The sequence below is a fragment of the Neophocaena asiaeorientalis genome, unplaced genomic scaffold, assembly GCF_003031525.2.
Source record: "Neophocaena asiaeorientalis asiaeorientalis breed wild unplaced genomic scaffold, Neophocaena_asiaeorientalis_V1.1 scaffold240, whole genome shotgun sequence".
In the NCBI taxonomy this organism is placed as follows: Eukaryota; Metazoa; Chordata; class Mammalia; order Artiodactyla; family Phocoenidae; genus Neophocaena; species Neophocaena asiaeorientalis.
Window position 1 is genome coordinate 1,348,496 of NW_020185331.1, and position 18,986 is coordinate 1,367,481.

General features: G+C 42.4%; 1 protein-coding gene across 1 annotated transcript in view; it reads left to right on the plus strand.

Moving 5' to 3' along the window:
• Positions 1 to 18,520, plus strand: part of PI4K2A (phosphatidylinositol 4-kinase type 2 alpha) — a 26,913-nt gene extending 8,393 nt beyond the window's left edge. The window contains exons 4-10 of the mRNA XM_024735087.1: positions 3,685 to 3,816; positions 4,187 to 4,340; positions 8,746 to 8,807; positions 10,546 to 10,645; positions 11,618 to 11,751; positions 12,253 to 12,312; positions 16,085 to 18,520. Coding sequence (XP_024590855.1) covers positions 3,685 to 3,816; positions 4,187 to 4,340; positions 8,746 to 8,807; positions 10,546 to 10,645; positions 11,618 to 11,751; positions 12,253 to 12,312; positions 16,085 to 16,246 — 804 coding nt within the window. The 3' untranslated portion in view covers positions 16,247 to 18,520. The remainder of the gene's footprint in view (positions 1 to 3,684; positions 3,817 to 4,186; positions 4,341 to 8,745; positions 8,808 to 10,545; positions 10,646 to 11,617; positions 11,752 to 12,252; positions 12,313 to 16,084) is intronic.
• The last annotated feature ends 466 nt before the right edge of the window (positions 18,521 to 18,986 follow it).

Consider the following 18,986-nt stretch of genomic DNA (forward strand, 5'->3'; position numbering starts at 1 on the left):
TTCAAAAACATGATTTAATATAGAATTTATTGTATACAATTTCAGGAGGTTTACTGACACTAGGTTAAGAACCTCTGTACTACAGGGTGTCTCATGAAACCTTCCAAGGGTTCTGAGGGGAAGAAGTCTGCTGGTCAGCATATGAACATCTAAGGACACGTCGTCACTCATTTAGTATGTGGCTCCCTGAGATTTAGTAACAATTTAAGGTGGAACTCTGATCTGATGCTTTAAGGCTGCAGGGGCATCTTTGTATCTCTGGGTCTTAATCCTCTTTGAAAATCTGATAAAAGCTATAAATCTTGTTTCCACAAAAAATACATATATTTGCAATTATTGCATATAATTTCAGGAGGATGGTTCATAGACAAGTTGAAGTCCACCCTTTGACCCATAGGATCTAGATTAAAAACCCCTGCTTAAGGTTTTCTTTGCCGGTTTAGATAGCAGGCTGTGGGCAAAGAGCCTGATCAGCAGACAGGAGCTTCCCTTCAAATCTGCTTTTTCTGTTTTCCCAGGGTATGTTAGAAGAAAATGTGATTAAAAAAATAATAATAAAAAAAAAAAAGAAAATGTGATTGTTGTGGATGTTTAACTGTGTCTGCTCCTTTGCCACCAAACTTCAAATAAGCCAACTAATTTGTTAAGGTTGTAGAAATCAGGGACCACTTCTTGAAATTTCCTTCTCTCATTCTTAGCACCTAGCAAAGTACTATACTTATAGTAAGCATTCCTTAAGTACCAGCGGAATCAGTGGATAGATACCAAACCATGAAAAAACAGTAACAGAGATCCCCCAACCTCAGGCCAATGGAGAGAATGTTTGATTGTAGTTCCGGGCTTGTAGCTCCCATCTGACACCTAAGTCACTGCCTGGCCTTGTGCAGCTCATTCCTTCCCTTTATACTTAGTTCTCTCTGTGTGCGTATAGTTAAACGGCACATTGAACATCTTGTATGGTAATTAAAGCTCCTAAGATCTCCTGCCTAACCTGAAATCCTCCTACTAGGCCCCTCTTAGACTCTAGAAATGCTTCTATCTTATCACTGTAATTTCCTTTCTTTGCTAGGTAAATAGCAGACCACCCATGCCCTGTGCCTGTCTGCTTTGCCTGTGCTCCTCGAGTGCAGTGCCTAAGAATCAGAAGGCTTGAGTCCAAATTCTGGTGCTGCAGCGCTTTACTGGGTGACCCTTGGGCAAGTCACCCCCACATCCCCTGCCCATTTAGTCTCCTCACTATAAAAATAGGGACGTAAAGAGGTCCTACTTTAGAGAGTGGCTGTGAAGATTGCCCAAGTTAATCCATGTTGAACATGTAGCCCAGCAGCTGGCACAGTATAAACACTCCGTACATCTTTGCCTGTGGTATTTTTATGACTATTCTAATCATTAATGTCACACAATCCCTTTCTTCCTTATCTCTGGGCTTCCTCTTTCCCTGTTAGAGAACCTTAATGAGGCCTGAGGATCCTTTACATCAAAAAATCAACAACAAAAACACTTGTCTTCCATGAGACTGAGATGAGACAGAACTTTGCAAGCTTAACATACATTTGTGAGACTCCCCTGGTGGCGCAGTGGTTAAGAATCTGCCTGCCAATGCAGGGGGCACAGGTTCGAGCCCTGGTCCGGGAAGATCCCACCTGCCGCGGAGCAGCTAAGCCCGTGCGCCACAACTACTGAGCCTGCGCTCTAGAGCCTGCAAGCTACAACTATTGAGCATGTGCACCACAACTACTGAAGCCTGCTCTCCTAGAGCCCGTGCTCCGCAGCAAGAGAAGCCACAACAAGAGAAGCCACTGCACTGAGAATCCCATGCACCACAATGAAGAGTAGCCCACGCTCAACGCAACTAGAGAAAGTCCATGCACAGCAAGGAAGACCCAATGCAGCCAAAAATAAATAAATAAATAAATAAGTAAATAATGCTAAAACAAAACAAACAAGCCAAAAATACCCACATATATTTGCAAGCTTTACATTACAGCTGTTGAACAATAGTAAGAGGAAATCTCTCCCCTCCCTCCGTCCCCACCCTTGTGACAGGATTCTATCCAGTTGATCAGAGCATCTGTCACTATGGAAACGGGGCTCATGTTGAGATGGAGCTTCAAACAGTAAGGCTGTAATTCTCACTCGATCGCTATCTCTGCTTTCTGTTGCTGCAAGGTTTCAGGTTGTGATAGTTTCATTAGTCATAGGGAAAGAGTGGTTTGTTACAAAAATTGATCGAAAATAAATCTCATGGGGGGAAAGGGTGGTTTATGGCTTGAGAGCCAGTGTTTTCACCATGGAAACTGGCAAGGTAGTCTTAGGAAAGCCTTTTTTCCCCTTTATTCCTGTGCCTGTGTTTCCAGATTTGTAAGGCAGAGAGTGCTAACCTACAGTACTTTGCACATCCGTTTTAGGTACTCTGTTAAAACTGGATGGATGGATGGATGGATGGATGGGAGGAAGGGAATTATTTTATGCTGTCTCTGAGATTTCGGGGGCAAAATAATTAGTTATTTGTAATGAATTTTGCAAGGCTTAGGAAAAGAAAGAATTTTCTTATAAATTTGATTTTAGGTATTTATATGGTAAAACTCACTTATAGCTATCTCTGAAAGAAGCTCGTAACTCATTCATTCATTCACTTAATAAATGAGCATGTGCCAGGCACTGTGTTAGGTACTAGGGATGCTAATGTAAATAAGATGTTCTCATCCACCCCACATTTCTTTAGTCTTAAGAAACAAGTTAGATATACAAATGGATAATCACGAGACAGTGTGATAAGTGTGATAATGGACACACATATGGATTATGGATTACAGTGATATCACTGCAGTTTGACAATCAATTGTAATATTGGTGGCCTAAAATTTTTTTTGAATAGGTAATGCATGCATCTAGTGCAAAAATTACAGTAGAGTAAACAAAGAAGAGTAATTCAGCCTCTCTCCCACCCCTGTCTTCCAGCCACTTGGTTTCCTTCCTCAGAGGCAGCTGTTATTACTAGTTTCTTGTGTAATATTCTAGATACAGTCTATGTAAATATATAGCAACTCACTAAAAATTAAAACCAATTTTAATATTTGTTTAATTTTTGAATGTAAATAATTGTACATGGTACAGAATTCAACAGGAAATAAAAGGGTATAGAGTAAATTGCAATTTGTTTTTATTTGGAGAGAAAATAGGCACTGGGCCATCTTCTCCTAACCCAGGAGGTAGCTGTAGTGGTCAGGGTAATTCATGCTAGCTGCTGTAACAACCCCTGAATTGCAGTGGTTTAACACAGTAGGAGTTTATTTCTTGCTCACATCAAGACCCATGCCAGTTAGGCAGCTCTCCTAGATCCCATGTCACTCCAGATGGCGGCAAGAGATCTGGGATCTTTCCATGATGTGGTTTTGCCATCTCAGAGCCCTTCATTTCCAGCGGCACAGATTGGGGAACGTGAGCTAAAGATCATGGGAGATTTTGGGGGCCAGGCCTGGAAGTAGTGGGCATACATCACTTTGTCAACATTCTCTTGGCCTGAACTAGTCATATACTCAGCAGCTAGAAAGGCTGAGAAATGCATTCCTTCTATGTGCGGAAGAGGAACAGTATTGGTGAACATCTAGCTATTCTCTGCCATAGTGGTATAGTTCCTTAAATTTGACTCTAACCTAGGTGTCTCTTCTATTTCCACTCTAGGTAGTATACCTGGCCAGTGAGACCTTCAACTACAGTGCCATTGACCGAGTGAAGTCCAGGGGCAAGCGGCTTGCGCTGGAAAAAGTGCCAAAAGTTGGGCAGCGGTTTAACCGCATTGGGCTACCGCCAAAGGTATAGACTGCGCCTAGGTGGCTTACCAAAGGTGATGATTTATAGTGGCATAATCATCCAAGTGATGAAGCAGGGTGTCAACAGACTTACCTACGGACTCTTGAGTAGTCTGCCGGGAGGCTTCTGTCTTGCTCATTTCTGTTAAGGGCCTAAGGTTTGAGGAATAATTAATTCTCCAAAGAGACCCTAACTTTCTCACTTTACTCCTCTGGACCATTTAGCTGGGCTTCTTGAATTTGGATGAGCAATTACTGTCACAACCCTTTCCTGATATAAACTCCACAGGGCCTTAGTGGGTACCTGGCTTACTCCTGGGATCTTTGCACTTGGGCTGTAGGGAAATACCTTTATTCTTCCTTTTTGGTTGCAGGTTGGTTCATTCCAGCTCTTTGTTGAAGGGTACAAAGATGCAGACTACTGGCTACGTCGTTTTGAAGCAGAACCTCTCCCTGAGAACACTAACCGGCAACTACTGCTACAGTTTGAGCGGTTGGTGGTGCTGGATTACATCATCCGCAACACTGGTGAGCAGCTGTGGGTGGTCCTGTGCCCTGTGCCAGACTGTGATGAGGCACGGGGGAGGCCTGGAGGCTTGCAGAGCTTAGTATCAGAGTACCCTATCAGGATGAGTTTAGTCTAAGACATAAGGGTTATGCACATTTGGAGAGGGTCTTGAAAATACTTTTCCTAGACAAGCCTTGTTCAGGCACATCATGTGTAGTTATCAGGAGTGGTGAGTATTTACGTTTTATCTTTGCCTCTTTCCCGGTCCCAGACAGAAGACACTTTGGCTCTCCCAAAGCAACGCGAAGAGTCCTCTTATCCTTGATCTCTAGTCATTCATGGTAGCCTGGCCTATCACTTGACAGTTTTGTCTTTAAATACCTCATCTAGGTGGACTTATACAGCATTTTCATTCTCTGGCTGGCTTATTCACTTAGCATAATGTCCTCAAAGTTCATCCATATTGTAGGCTATGTCAGAATTTCTTTCCTTTTTAAGGCTGAATACTAGTCCATTGTGTGTATATACCACATTTCACTCATCCATTAATCTGTCTACAGAAACTTGCTTCGTGGTTGCTTCCACGTTTTAGCTATTGTGAATAATTCTGCTATGAACGTGGGTGTACAAATATCTTTGAAACCCTGCTTTCTGTTCTTTTGAGTGTATACCCAGAAGTGGAATTGCTGTATCATATGGTAATTCTATGTTGAGAATTTTTTTAGGAACCGCCGTACTGTTTTCCATAGCAGGTGCACCATTTTACATTCCCATCAGCAGTGCACAAGAGTTCCAATTTGTCCACATCTTCACCATCACCTGTTATTTTCTGTTTTTTTGATAGTAGCCATCCTAATAGGTATGAGGTGGTATCTCATTGTAGTTTTGATTTGCATTTCCCTAATGATTAGTGATCTTGAACATCTTTTCATGTGCTTTTTGGCCATTTGCATTTCTTCTTTGGAGAAATGTCTGTTCAAGTCCTTTGCGCATCTTTGAATCGGGTTGTTTTATTTTCGTTGAGTTGTAGGAGTTCTTTATATGTTCTGGATATTAATCCCTTATCAGATACATGACTTGCAACTATTTCTTCCCATTCTGTGGGTTGCCTTTTTATTCTGTTGATAGTGTCTTTTGATGCAATTAATTGAAAATTTTTCATGAAGTATTTTTTTTCCTTTTTTTAATCTATGCCTTTTGTGTCATATCTAAGAAATCACTGCCAAATCGAAGGTCATGAAGCTTTGCCCTCTGTTTTCTTCTATGAATTTTATAGTTTTAGGTCTTAGATTTAGGTCATGGATCCATTTCGAGTTAATTTTTGTATATGGTGTTAGGTAAGGATCCAACTTCGTTCTTGTGTATATAGATATCCAGTTTTCCCAGCACCATTTGTTGAAAATACGGTCTTTTCCCTATTGAATGGTCTTCCTATCCTTGTCAAAAATTGTTTGATCATAAATGCAAAGGTTTATTTCTAGAGTCTCTGTTCTAGTCCATTGGTCTGTCTTTATGCCAGTACCACACTGTTTTGATTGCTATAGCTTCGTAGTAAGTTTTGTAGTAAGTTTGAAAGTTTTGGAGGAAATGTGAGTCCTCCAACTTTGATCCTTTTCTGGATTGTTTTGGCTATTTGGGGTCCCTTGAGATTCAATATGAATTTTAGGGTGAGCTTTTCTATTTCTGCAAAAAAGATCATTGGGATTTTTATAGAATTGCATTAAATTTCTAGGTTGCTTCACTTCAAGTAGTATTGATGTCTTAACAATATTAAGTCTTCCATTCTATTAACGTGGGGTGTCTTTCCATTTATTTATGTCTTTAATTTCTTTCAGCAATGTTTTGTAGTGTTCATTATGCAAGTCTTTCACCTCCTTGGTAAACTAATTTCTAAGTATTTTATTCTTTTTGATGCTATTGTAAATGGATTTCTTCCTTTCTTTCGTTTTTAAAATAATTATTTATTTATTTGGCTGCTCTGGGTCTTAGTTGTGGCACATGAGATCTTTGCTGCTCTTAGTTGTGGCACATGGGATCTTTGTTGCGGCATGCGGGATCTTTTAGCTGCAGCGTGCAGGATCTAGTTCCCTGACCAGAGATCGAACCTGGGCCCCCTGCACTGGGAGCACAGAGTCTTTTTTCTCTGTTTTTATTTTTGGCTGCATTGGGTCTTCATTGCTGCACACAGGCTTTCTCTAGTTGTGGCAAGTGGGGGCTATTCTTCATTGCGGTATGTGGCCTTTTCATTGCAGCGGCTCCTCTAGTTGCAGAGCACAGGCTCTAGGCGTGCAGGCTTCAGTAGTTGCGGTGCGTGGGCTTGCTAGTTGTGGCTCGCGGGCTCTAGAGCACAGGCTCAGTAGTTGTGGTGCACAGGCTTAGTTGCTCTGCAGCATGTGGGATCTTCCTGGACCAGGGCTTGAACCTGTGTCCCCTGCATTGGCAGGCGGATTCTTAACCACTGCGCTACCAGGGAAGTCCCTGGATTTGTTTCTTAATTTCCTTTTTTGGATTGTTCATTGTTATTGAATAGAAATGCAACTGATTTTTGCGGTCGACTTGGTATCCTGATACTTTTGCTGAGTTTATTTATTGGTTCTAACAGTTTTTTGTGGAATCTTTAGGATTTTCTACATATAAGATCATATCATCTACAAACAGAGATAATTTTACCTTTTTATTTGGAGTTTGGATGCCTTTTATTTCTTTTTCTTGCATAATGCTCTGGTCTGTCAGTACTATGTTGAATAGAAATGGTAAAAGTGGGCATTTTTGCTTTGTTCAGGATCTTAGAAGAAGAGCTTTTGGTCTCTTCACCACTGAGTATGATGTTTGCTGTGGGTTTTTCATGTATGACTTTTATTATTTATTAGTCTGCTGGTGATTAATTTCCTTTTTTTTTTTTTTTTTTTAATTTCCTATTTTTTGATGTCTGAAAATATCTTTATTTCAGCTTCATTTTTGAGGAATATTTTTGCTGGGTATAGAATTTGGGATTGGCAATTATTTTCTTTTAGCAGTATTTAAAAAAAAATTCCATTATCTTCTTGCTCCCACGGTTTCTGTGGAGAAGTAAGTTGTCCATATTACTGTTGCCTTTTCGAATGTAATCTGTCTTTTTCTCTAGATCTTTTTGAGATTTACTCTGTGTTTGGTTTTCAACATTTTTACTGTGATATACCTAGGTATATTTTCCTTTGTATATACAGGCTTCCTTGAATCTATAGTTTGATATGTTTTGTCACTTTTGGAAAATTCTCAGCTATTGTCTCTTTAAATATTACTTCTGCCCATTTTTCTCTCTATTCCTTCTGGGACTCCAAATTATATGTTGTTAGGTATACATTCATGTATATATCTTTTTTTCCTGGGTGCTTTATTCTGATTTATTTCTTGTGGTCTGTCTTTTAAATCACTACTTTCTTTTGCACAATCTGCTATTAAACTTATCTACTGAGTTCTTAATTTTGTTAACTGTATTTTTCATTTTTTGAATTTTTATTTGATTCTTTTCATAGATTCCTGTTTTCTGCTGATGTTCTTAATCTTACCTTTTATCTTCTTAAACATATTAAGGATTTTACCTTGAACATTTCAGAGTCTCTATGTTCATTATTTGGGGCCCCTGTAGATTTGGTTTTAATTTTCTTTTGTTTTTCTTGTTTTTATTTGTGTCATGTTGTCTCTTTGTATACCTCATTATTTTTAATTGTCAGATATCGTATATCAGAAATTATAGAAACATTTGGAGGCCTAAGATGTTGGTATAAATCCTGTCTGGAAGGAGATGTTTGCTTTTGGCAAGCAGCTAGGGTCATCAGCAACCCAGGATCACTTTAACTTCAGGTATTGCTGGGAAATTCTGCTTACTTCCAGGGTTGTAGCCTTTCAGGTTTCAACCAAAAGCATGGATGATTTATCAGGGTTCCCCCACCTTATCCATCATCAGGCTACAACTTTGTCTTCCTAGGTCCCCAGTGCTATTAGAACACTGTTCTACCTCACAGCCACCTCTTCCCAAATCAGCAGGTGCTGTAAGAGAAAAGAAGTCACGAATGCTGGACTCCCCTCTCTGGATTACCTTTTTCTCCCAGATCATGACACTTTAACTCTTAAGGGTCTTATAAAATCTCCAGTGCCTTCAAGAGATTTAAAAATATTTTATCCAGGGACTTACCTGGCGGTCCAGTGGTTAAGACTCCACGCTTCCACTGCAGGGGGAGTGGGTTCAATCCCTGTTCAGGGAACTGAGATCCCATGTGGCATGGCCAATAAATAAATAAATAAGAATAAAAATATTTTATCTGTTTTTTGTAGTTGTTCTTAGTAGGATGATTGGTCCCCAAGTGTCCAGAGTATCTAGTTCATCATTGCTGAAAGTGAAAATCACCCCAGTTTTTTCTACTAACTTCATATTTCTGTTCACAGATCGAGGCAATGACAACTGGCTGATTAAATATGACTGTCCAATGGATAGTGCTAGCTCTCGGGTAAGTGGTTGATCTATATCTTGAAGGAGAGGATGAGGTGTAGTATATGCATAATATGAAAGCATGTAGTGGGGTGATATTTAGGTCACATAAGTTCAGAGGAATCAGGATAGCACATGTCTTTAAAATTGATAGGTTAATATTTGGAAGAGCTTTTCTCAATTTGTTTTTTAAGAATAAATTCTTAAAAGAATAAATTGAGAGCTTTTCTCAATTTGTTTTTTAAGGAATAATGATAGGGATAGAATGAAGAAAAGTACAAATAAGTTTGGAACATATTACATACTTTGTGCCTTTTTTGGAGATTCACATTGCATAGTAGCACAGTACAGGTCTGAGAAATAGTGCGTTAGTGCCTCTGTGTGATTTTGTTTGGCTCAGTGATTTCTAAACCTTTTGACCATGGAATACTTTTCTTACAAGAATACAATACCACAGAACATCAGTTTAGAAAAAGCTGCTTCCTGCAACTTTCTTTACCCTCTCATTGCTTTTATACTCCACCACACTTCCCCATCCCTGTTCAATCTGCACATTTAAAAAAATTAGCAGGAGGGCTACCTGGAGAAGGAGAGTGAGGTTGGCTTTTATTCTTTATAGTGTTTTTTTTTTCTTCCAGCTTTATTGAGATATGATTGACATATAATATTGTGCAAGTTTAAGATGTACAATGTGATGATTTGATGTATATATTGCAAAATGTTTACCACGATAAGATTAGTTAACACATCCTCATAGTGTTTTTACTTCCTTTTGTAATAGTGGTTCTCAAATTCTGTACACCAGAATCACCTGAAGAGCTTACTAAAAATAGTACAGATTCAGGGGACTTCCCTGGCGGTCCAGTGGTTAGGACTCTGTGCTTCCAGTACAAGTGGTGTGGGTTCACTCCCTGGTTGGGCAACTAAGATACTACACACTGTGCAGAGTGGCCAAAAAAAAAAGTACAGATTTTATTGGGTTGGCCAAAAAGTTCACTCGGGTTTTTCCGTAAGATAAGTATAAGCCTTTCCTCCATTAGGTCTGGGGTAAAACTGAGGATTTCACACCTTAAATAAGGTATCCCAGAGGATTCTGATGCAGGTATCCTGGACCCACATGCCCTATTCCTGTGGTGGCACTAGTTAACCTGAACATAGAGCCAAGTAGACAGTCATGGGAATGTCTGACATGGGCTGCTGTCACAGGCAGTCTGCTCCGCTCTCTCTGCATTCAGCTCTTGTCCTTTTCCTTTTAATGTATCACTGAAGCAGGGGAACAGACTCCCTTATGCAAGAGCAGCCAGCTGTTATCTTCCATGGTTCTGTTATCTTACTAGAAAATGTGGTCACCACCACTGAAGTGGCATCTGAGTCAAGGTCCACACCAAAGGACCTTGGCTGACTGATAATTGACTTTTCTTTCTTTTTTTTTGTACTCGCAGGATTCTCACTGCCTTTCCCTAGGAGGAATGGCTTATAGTTATCTTTTGTTATTGTCATTTCCCATGTTACCAAGGACTGTGGCAACTCTTGGGGAAGGGCACCTTTTCTAAGATAAGAAAGGGACTCCGGGAAGCTTGAATTAGCCAAATCAAAGTGCCATGAATGTATTAAGTCAGGTAACAATATGGAAACCAGTTCAGAGGTTGAGTAAGAACTGATGCCTGAGGAGGTTGAGATGGGATGCTTTGCTACTACTTTAAAGGGCCTGGGGCAGGTGGGACTCAATAAATATTTAATCTTCCTTTGCTCTTCAGGACACAGACTGGGTGGTGGTGAAGGAGCCTGTTATCAAGGTGGCTGCCATAGACAATGGGCTGGCTTTCCCCCTGAAACATCCTGACTCCTGGAGGGCATGTAAGTCTCAAGACCACTGTGGTCTGGCTCTTTTCTTGCTCAGTCTCAGTTTTCTTATGTGTGCAATGAAGATAATAATTCCTCTATCACAGGATTGTTCTAAGAATTAATGAAATAATGCAGCTCATGCACTTGAGCACAATGGCTGGCACATGGCAACTACTCCATAATGTAAGCTATTATAATTTTTACCTTACATTATTCCCATTTGAAGCACAGAGTTGAGTTTTCGCATCTCTGCTTTGCATTTTTCTTATTCTTTCTGAGGACTGTCTTATCATAATTTATTCTATTTGTGTTTCTAAATACAAGCTGCTGTCAGTGTTCTGTCTTCCATGTTGACATTCTAGAAGCCAGCCCCTGCTCCATTATAACTGAGAAACCTTTAGAAAGGGAAAGATACAAGTAGAGGGTCACTAGTCCCTTTGCAGTACTTGTCTGTCTTTTCAGAAGGAGCATCTCAATGTTTCGGTGGCAAGTAATTGCTTCTAGATAGGCTTACATCTTGGAAAGTCATATAATGTCTGGGAAAGTGCACAGGCTCAGGGATTAGGCAGACCTGGGTTTGAAGCCCAGTTTCTCCACTTACTGTGTAACCTTTAGGGTTAACAGCCCCTATAACTTTTTTTTTTTTTTTTTTTTTGCGGTACGCGGGCCTCTCACCGTCGTGGCCTCTCCCGTTGCGGAGCACAGGCTCCGGGCACACAGGCTCAGTGGCCATGGCTCACGGGCCTAGCCGCTCCGTGGCATGTGGGATCTTCCCGGACTGGGGCACGAACTCGTGTCCCCTGCATCGGCAGGCGGGCTCTCAACCACTGCGCCACCAGGGAAGCCCCCCTATAACTTCCATTTTCTGTTGTGTTTCAAATAAGAGCAGTATCCTACTTTTGCCAGTGCTCTGATAGGTGGAGGACATAGATGGGCAGGGATTTTTTCAACACCAGCTTTGCTTTTGACTTTTCCTCTTTTCAGATCCTTTTTACTGGGCCTGGTTGCCCCAGGCAAAAGTCCCATTCTCTCAGGAGATCAAAGATCTGATTCTTCCAAAGATATCAGACCCTAACTTCGTCAAGGACTTGGAGGAGGACCTATATGAACTCTTCAAGGTTAGCCCTGGGAACCTCAGCCTTATAACCATATAGAAGAAAGAATTCCAGTGGTTTTTCTAATTGGTCCTGATACAAGCCCAAAGAGAATGGAAACACCCTTCTGGCTTGTGTTAGCCAATGAAGAGCAAGATTCCCCCCTGTGGACAGCAAGACCTGGTTTGAGTTGGTTTGAAAAAAATTGGCAGCTGTGATGAATCACACTGGTTTGTGTCCTTTGTGTCATGTGGCTGCAGTGTATCTGCAGAGCTCTCATTTTCAAATGGAGCACTAGCACCTGGAGTTCTCTAGCGTTAATAAAGAGACTGAGGACAAAATAGTTACTTGTTCTCTATTTCCCCATCTGTGAAACAGGGAGTTCTTGGGGTGGTGGTTAATTTCACTAAGTCTCTGAAGCTTCATGTAGGTTCTCTTTATTAGAAAGTTTCTAACTGAGGGAGGAAAACGGGTTCTTCTGAGGGATTCATGCAGGTTCCATCTCCTTCTGCCCTTCTTTTGCAGAAAGATCCTGGATTCGATAGGGGCCAGTTCCATAAGCAGATTGCTGTCATGCGGGGACAGGTAAGCCTGGGACATCCTCCTGGTGTCATCCCTGGGATCTCTCTGAGAGGTTTTATGCTCATGTTGAGTAAATGTGTAAAGCTTGTATTTTAAACCCATTTTAGTCTATGCCATACATATTTGTAACTCTCTGTTAACACCTGAGGGGGAAAGGTAGCCATCCCAAATCTCCCACCTCTTCCGTGGTATCTGGTGCTTGGTGAAGCACTTACTATGTGCTTAGCTCTGTGCCCCTTGCTGGATAGTTCATTGGTAAATTTACCTGATGGTCTGTGTCCTCAAGTTGTGCAAGGCAGCCATGTGCCTTGGTGGTTAAGAGCTAGGCTCCGGAGTCAGACTGCTGCTTCACCATTCCCAGCATTATGGCCTTGGGCAGGAAGTCTCTGCTTTCTTCTTTATAAAATGGGACAGTAATCATACTTTGCATAGTTGGCCAGAGGATTACATAAGATAATGTGTATCAAGTGTTTAGTAAAAACAATGCCTGGCACATGGTAAGCACTCAGATGCTGGTCATGCTTATAATTTTTGTTGTTATAGTTACAGGCCATATTATTTCTTTTTTCTCCACTTCACCTTCATAGAGAATCAAGGAAACCCCCAGGGTGTTGTTGACCTTCCAAAGCATAGTAAAGAATAGCTTGAAAATTGTCTAAAAACTCTGTAGGACACTGACATTCTGCTTATCACTTTGAAGTCTTAAAGATAGCTGGGATGGCTTAGTGGTTAGGGCACAAACTGGTCAGAGTGCCTGGTTTGAATCCTGGCTCTGCCATTTACTAGCTATGAGGTCTTGGTTGAGTTACTTAATCTCTCCTTCTTTTAGTTTCTCCATCTGTAACATGGGATTAATAACAGCACCTACCTCGTTGGGTTATTATGAGATAAATCATTGAAAACAGTTGGAGTAGTGCTGGTGTACTGAAGTACTCAATATGGGTTAGCTATTTTGATTATGACTTTGTATACAGCTTCTCACATCTTTGAAGGACAAGAGGGTGTTCTCGGTCATAATTATACATTTACCTCTTTCTTCCATTTAGCAAAAGGCTTCTGGTGAGAGCAACTCTTGAGCTTACCAAGCCCATCTTCTCTAGATATGGGACAGACGGGTTTTAAGAGCTGCAGTTATTATAGCTGCCTGAATACCATAACGTGGTCTTCCTACATTTCCCAAATAATGTAAGGGCCCAGTTAGGCTGGCAGAATTTGTAGAAACCTTAAAAGCCACGTGATGTAGTCTGGTATTATGGAACTCAGCATAAAGGAACAAACTTCTCAAGTTTATGTAGGCTGTACCTCTGTCCCTATTGTAGTTTCTTCTCTACTCCCTTCCCAACTCCAGTCTCCTGCCAACATCATAGCAATCTTCCTCTCATGATATTTAATTCGGACCATTATCTAGAGTAGCAAAAGGCAGGGTGGGGGCGTGGATTGAGAGAGTGCAATCTTAGCTTTCTTTCCAACTTGTGCTCTTAATGTCCTTTGAGGGCCTGTGGCATCTTACAACCTAGAGTGCCTCCCTCTGAAACCATGAGGTTCCGTGAGCGTCCAGCTCCTCCTCCTAGCATGCAGGTGAAAGGAAGGCACCACCTTCTACCTACCTGAGCTGTAATCACAGAGTGGGCTGTACAATGGCCCAGAGTCAAAGGTGAAGAATGAGGAACCCCCAGAGAGATGGAGTTGGGGGATAGAAGTTGTTCCTCGCCATAAAGGCTTCTAACCAGGAGTTAGATAAAGAATGCAGAGTCTGAGGGAAAGCTTCTTTAGATAACATTTTCAAAGACAGTATTTCTTTTTTGGCATTATGTGCCTGCTATAAATTTTTCTTCAACTTTTTAATTTGAAACACTTCAAACCTCAGTAAAATTGAAAGAATGAGTGGGGTCTTCTAGACTTCACCAATTGTTACATTTAGTTAGCCACGTTTGCTTTATCTTATTTCTCTAAATATTATCTATCTGAATAGTATCTATCTCTATATATCTATATAATTTCTCTCTTTAATGTATCTATATAATTTGTCTCTCTCCCTAGATAGATAGATTTTGTTTGTTTTTGGCCAAATCTTTTGAAAGTAAGTTGTAGACAGTTTGACATTTTACCCCATTTTAAACATGCTGGAAAGGTGGCTTTTAACCCGAAGAACCAAAGAAAGCACAGGGAGACCCAGCCAGGGCAGGTGTGAACTCCTGTCTCTTAAGTTGGGCAGGTCTCCTGCACAATTCACTGATTCCATTTGAAGCTCCTTTTAGTTCTCTGGCCTGATCTTGTACTCAAGGCTCTTCTAAGCAGTGTAGGGTGCTGGCAATACCTAAACAATGAAGTAAAAATGAAATTAATTACTGGTAGGATCAACTTCTCACTTCTGACCTCTGTTCCAGGTGAATCTCTGCCTCTTTTGGGGCAGCACTTGTAGGCCAAGGATATTTATGGCTTGAGGCCTGTGTGATATGGGGGTGCCGCCTAGCTTCCCCTCCCATGTGTCTGGCCTGGCTGTGAAAATCTTCAACATCCAGTGGTTTAAAGAAGGCTGTCATAGGACAACTTCAGCTTTTGTACTGTCCTACCAGAGACGATAAATGGTGGTGACTGTGATTTTGACAAGGGGAAGAAAATGTGTTCCTTTGGACACATATCTGAAATACATGTAAAATACAGACAAAAACTGGAAAGGAGCTGAATGCACTGTGGCATCTTGGAACAGAAAAAGAACAGTACTGGAAAAGCTAATGAAATCCGAATTAAGCCTGGAGTGTGGTTAATACTAATGTTCCAATGTTGATTTCCTAGTTTTGGTAAATGTACCACTGTTATATAAGATGATAAAATTAGGAGAAATTGGGTAAATGGTACATAGAAACTGTCTGTACTATCTTTGTAACTTTTCGGTAAGTATAAAATTATTCCAAAGTAAAAGTTTTATTTAAAAAAAAGATGAAAAGACAGCATGAAAGGGACAATTCAACTGAAATGGCTTTTTTTTGTTTAATACATGGTCTTTGTAGGAAAATCAGAAAATAAGGATAAACAAAAATCACCCTATCTCTAGGTCACCTTCCTTGACCCAGAGATAATCACTGCCAACTTCCAGACTTTTTTTCTCTGTAGATAAGTAGATAAGAAAATAAAGGTGGAGTCACACTATAATACTGGTTCCTTATCTCCTTTCTTTTCCATCTAAGACTTTGTGATCCGTTTTCCATGCCAAGAGAATATATTTTTTAACTGCTTGTTTCTAATCCCTTAAGTTATTAGCTGATCCCATACTCAGGTATTTATATCATTTTCACTGTTACAAACAATACTGCACTGTGTTGATTGAAACTAAGTGTTTTGTGCATGTCAGCGATTGTTCCCTTAGTCCTTAACAATGGAGTTGCTGAGTCAGAGGGCCTGTTCACTTTTAAGCCTTTATGTTCCACTTGCCTTTCTGAAAAACTGTCCCACGATCCAGTCCCACAGCCACGTCTCTGAACTCTCCCCAGCTGAGTCGTCGTCGTCTTCTGTATCTTTACTAACTAGAAGGGCAAAAAAATAGGAGGTATTTGTTTTCATTTGTATTTTTTCAACGAGTAGAGAGGTTTCCATTTTCTGTATATTGCCCACTTATATTCTTACTTTAGTAAATAGCCTGTTGGTACAATTTTCCATTAGTGGATTGTTTATTTTTGTTTTGATTCATAGGAGCACTCTATCTGCAGGTCTCCCTTCAGAGGCAGACCAGAATGCCTAGGCTTTGCCCTCACTGATCTCATTTTTCCCACTGCAGATCCTAAATCTGACCCAGGCCCTGAAAGACAACAAGAGTCCCCTGCACCTCGTCCAGATGCCACCTGTGATTGTCGAGACGGCCCGTTCCCACCAGCGATCTGCTAGCGAGTCCTACACACAGAGCTTTCAGAGTCGGAAGCCCTTCTTTTCATGGTGGTAGCCCCAGAGGCAGACAAAGGCACATTGTCTGAGACTTGGCCTGGGAGAAAGCCTGGGGAGCAGGTTACAGGAAGAGCCAGAGAAGCCGGCAGAGATCAGTGCCCTTAAGAGCCCTCCCTGTCTGCTCACCACCCCCTCAGAGCTTTCCCAAGCACAGGGAGAAGCACAATCAGAAGGACAGTGTGTGCTGTTGGGCCCTTCTGAGAGCTGGCGTAGGGGGGCTAGCGCTCCGTGCAAGTAGTCCAGGTGCCCGGGAAGGAGCATCTCCCTTCCAGCATCTCCTGGGGGAAGGCTGGGAAACTCCCTTCCCTTCCTGACACCCTGCTCTGTAGCTATTCATTATATTCTGCATCAGAAAAAAACAAATACAAATTTAAATATAAAACCCAGGCAGAATCCCAGAACCTCTTATAGCAGAAAACCTCTGATCCAGACCTAAATTTGCATGGGCCCAGACATCCAGGTGTCTCACAGTTCCTTACCCCCACGGACCAAGGCAGCTAGGTGACTCGCAGTGCTGGGACAGACAGAAGCCACACTTCCTTTTGGTTTTCTACCAAGTCTTCTTCCCCTTCTCCTCCCACTGGTGCAACAGGCTGACTCCAGACACGATTCTCACAGTGGGGAGACTTTTGCTCTAGAACTCCCAGCAGTTTTACAGTGATGGTATAGATCACCTCTGCTCCCTTCCCTGCTGGGGACCCAACCCCTCTAGTCTAGGCCTGTAGGTTGCTTGTCACTCAGGCAAAGGCAGGAGGGAGGAAGTTGACTCCCCAGCATGCAAATGTGATCCATACCACCTGGGTATATGCTGGGAACTATAATGGTCTATGGGTGAACTTATCCGAGCCTTGCTTCCTTAGTCCTTGGCCATAGCCAAAGGTAACAAACTCTCCCAGTCTGCTAATTTGTTCCTGTTGTTTTAGATGTTTTGTTCTCAACTCTTGAGTTAGTGCTTCAGTTCTGGGTTCTGGAGTGGCTCTCGATGAGGGTTCTGGGGTGGGTCTCAGCACATAAGAGGACAGGATATTAGGTCCTTGGACTTCTTTTTCCGCTACCACTGTTGCTTGCTGGAGGTAACAGGACTGGTGTTCCGCCTCCTGGTTGGCAGCTTCCCTTTGCTCCCCCACTTCTTGTTCCAGGCCAGTTTTTCCACGGCTTCTTGGGAAAGGCAGGGCCCTAAGGAGAGAGGCCTTCACACTGCCCCCTGGTGGCTGCCCAACCCAGTGTGCATCTTCTTGCTTCCATGTCTCTCTTCCCTCAGCTGTCCCCCTTACCAGCTGTCCGAGCCCTTTCTACACCAAAGCAAAGAATGGCCTCAGGGGGGAGTAAAGAGGGTGCCACCCGTGGCTGTGGGGCAGCCCTGTGCTACTGGACGTTTCAAGTTTCCGGCGTCCTGCGATTGGTCAATCAGCTTTGGAAAGAAACTATCTCAAAGGTTTGAAGAACAACCAAAGAAAGGGAGCAAGGACTGTGGCTGTGTTCCCTCTGCTTGCCTAGCTCCCACCATGCAGGAGATGTGCAGCTCTCTCGTCAGCTGCGCCAGGCTGGGCCCCTTCCAGTCCAGCCCCCAGGAGCCAGCTTATCCTGGGCTTCCACCCTGCTGACAGGAAGTCTCTGGAGCTGGGTACGCATGCCCTGTGGACAAGGCACAGCTCCCCGCCGGCCCCAGCCCTGACAATCCCATTGAGCCGACCCCGACTTTGGCCTTAGGGATCATTTTTGCGAGAACATGGGAGCAGCAGGGCTCCCAGAGGCCGGAGGGGACCCAGGTGTGTTTAACTCTCCAGACATCTGTGTGCAAATGTGTTTGTGAAGCCCCCACCTGGGTGTTGAGAGAGCCTGAGCAGTCTAAAGAGCCCGGTGCTTCCCTCACCGAGCAGATCTGCACATTGTCCTCAGGCAGACCAGCTCTGGGATGAGAAGGAAATTGGGTCCAATGTAAGAGGGAGCTGGTCCCAGTCCTGGCAGGCCAAAGAGTATGGGGCATCCTTTCCTGGCCCACATCCGTTCTCCTTGAAGCCTGTACTCAGGTTGCCTTGAATGTGGACTTTGGGAGAGCTAGGGCCCAGAGTGCCGGGGCAGGCTTCTGGGCGGCACTCGAGGAACCGCCCGGCCCTCTGCCAGCCACAGGCCCTGTCTCCCAGTGTCAGGGAGTAGAGGCTGGGCTGTAGAGTGCTGCTGCCTCTGTACTGTTCTAATGCACTGTAGAAATTGTATGTAATGTATTTAAATCAATGCAGATGTATGAATAACAAGTCCAATTCTGACCTTTTTTGTCTAGTTTTCTTTGGTGGAAGGAAGACAAGGTAGGATGCAATTTTAAGGACAAAGAACCCTGTGTTGCCATGGAGTTACTGAGATATGGCTCCTGAGTCTCTTTTCCTCTAGCAGAGGAAGGTACAGGTCCTCATTTCCCAAAATATTTTCATAACTCATTTGACACCAACACCTGACTTGCACCTACACAGATGCAAAGCTATTTGTAATCATCATGTATCCCTTTTACTGTGAATATTTGTTGCAGAAATATTAGTGTTCTGTTATGATATGCTCCCCCAATAGGGATTATACAGTTTTTGCAATAATTCCTTTCTAAAAGCCAAAAATTTCTAAATTACAAAATCATCTCTCCCAAAGGTTTGGGGTAAGGAATGTGGACTGGCTTCTCTTTTTGGCCATAAGAGGGCAGCTCTGCTCTGTGTGTGCATCACTGCCCACTTGGAGCAATTTGAACCCTG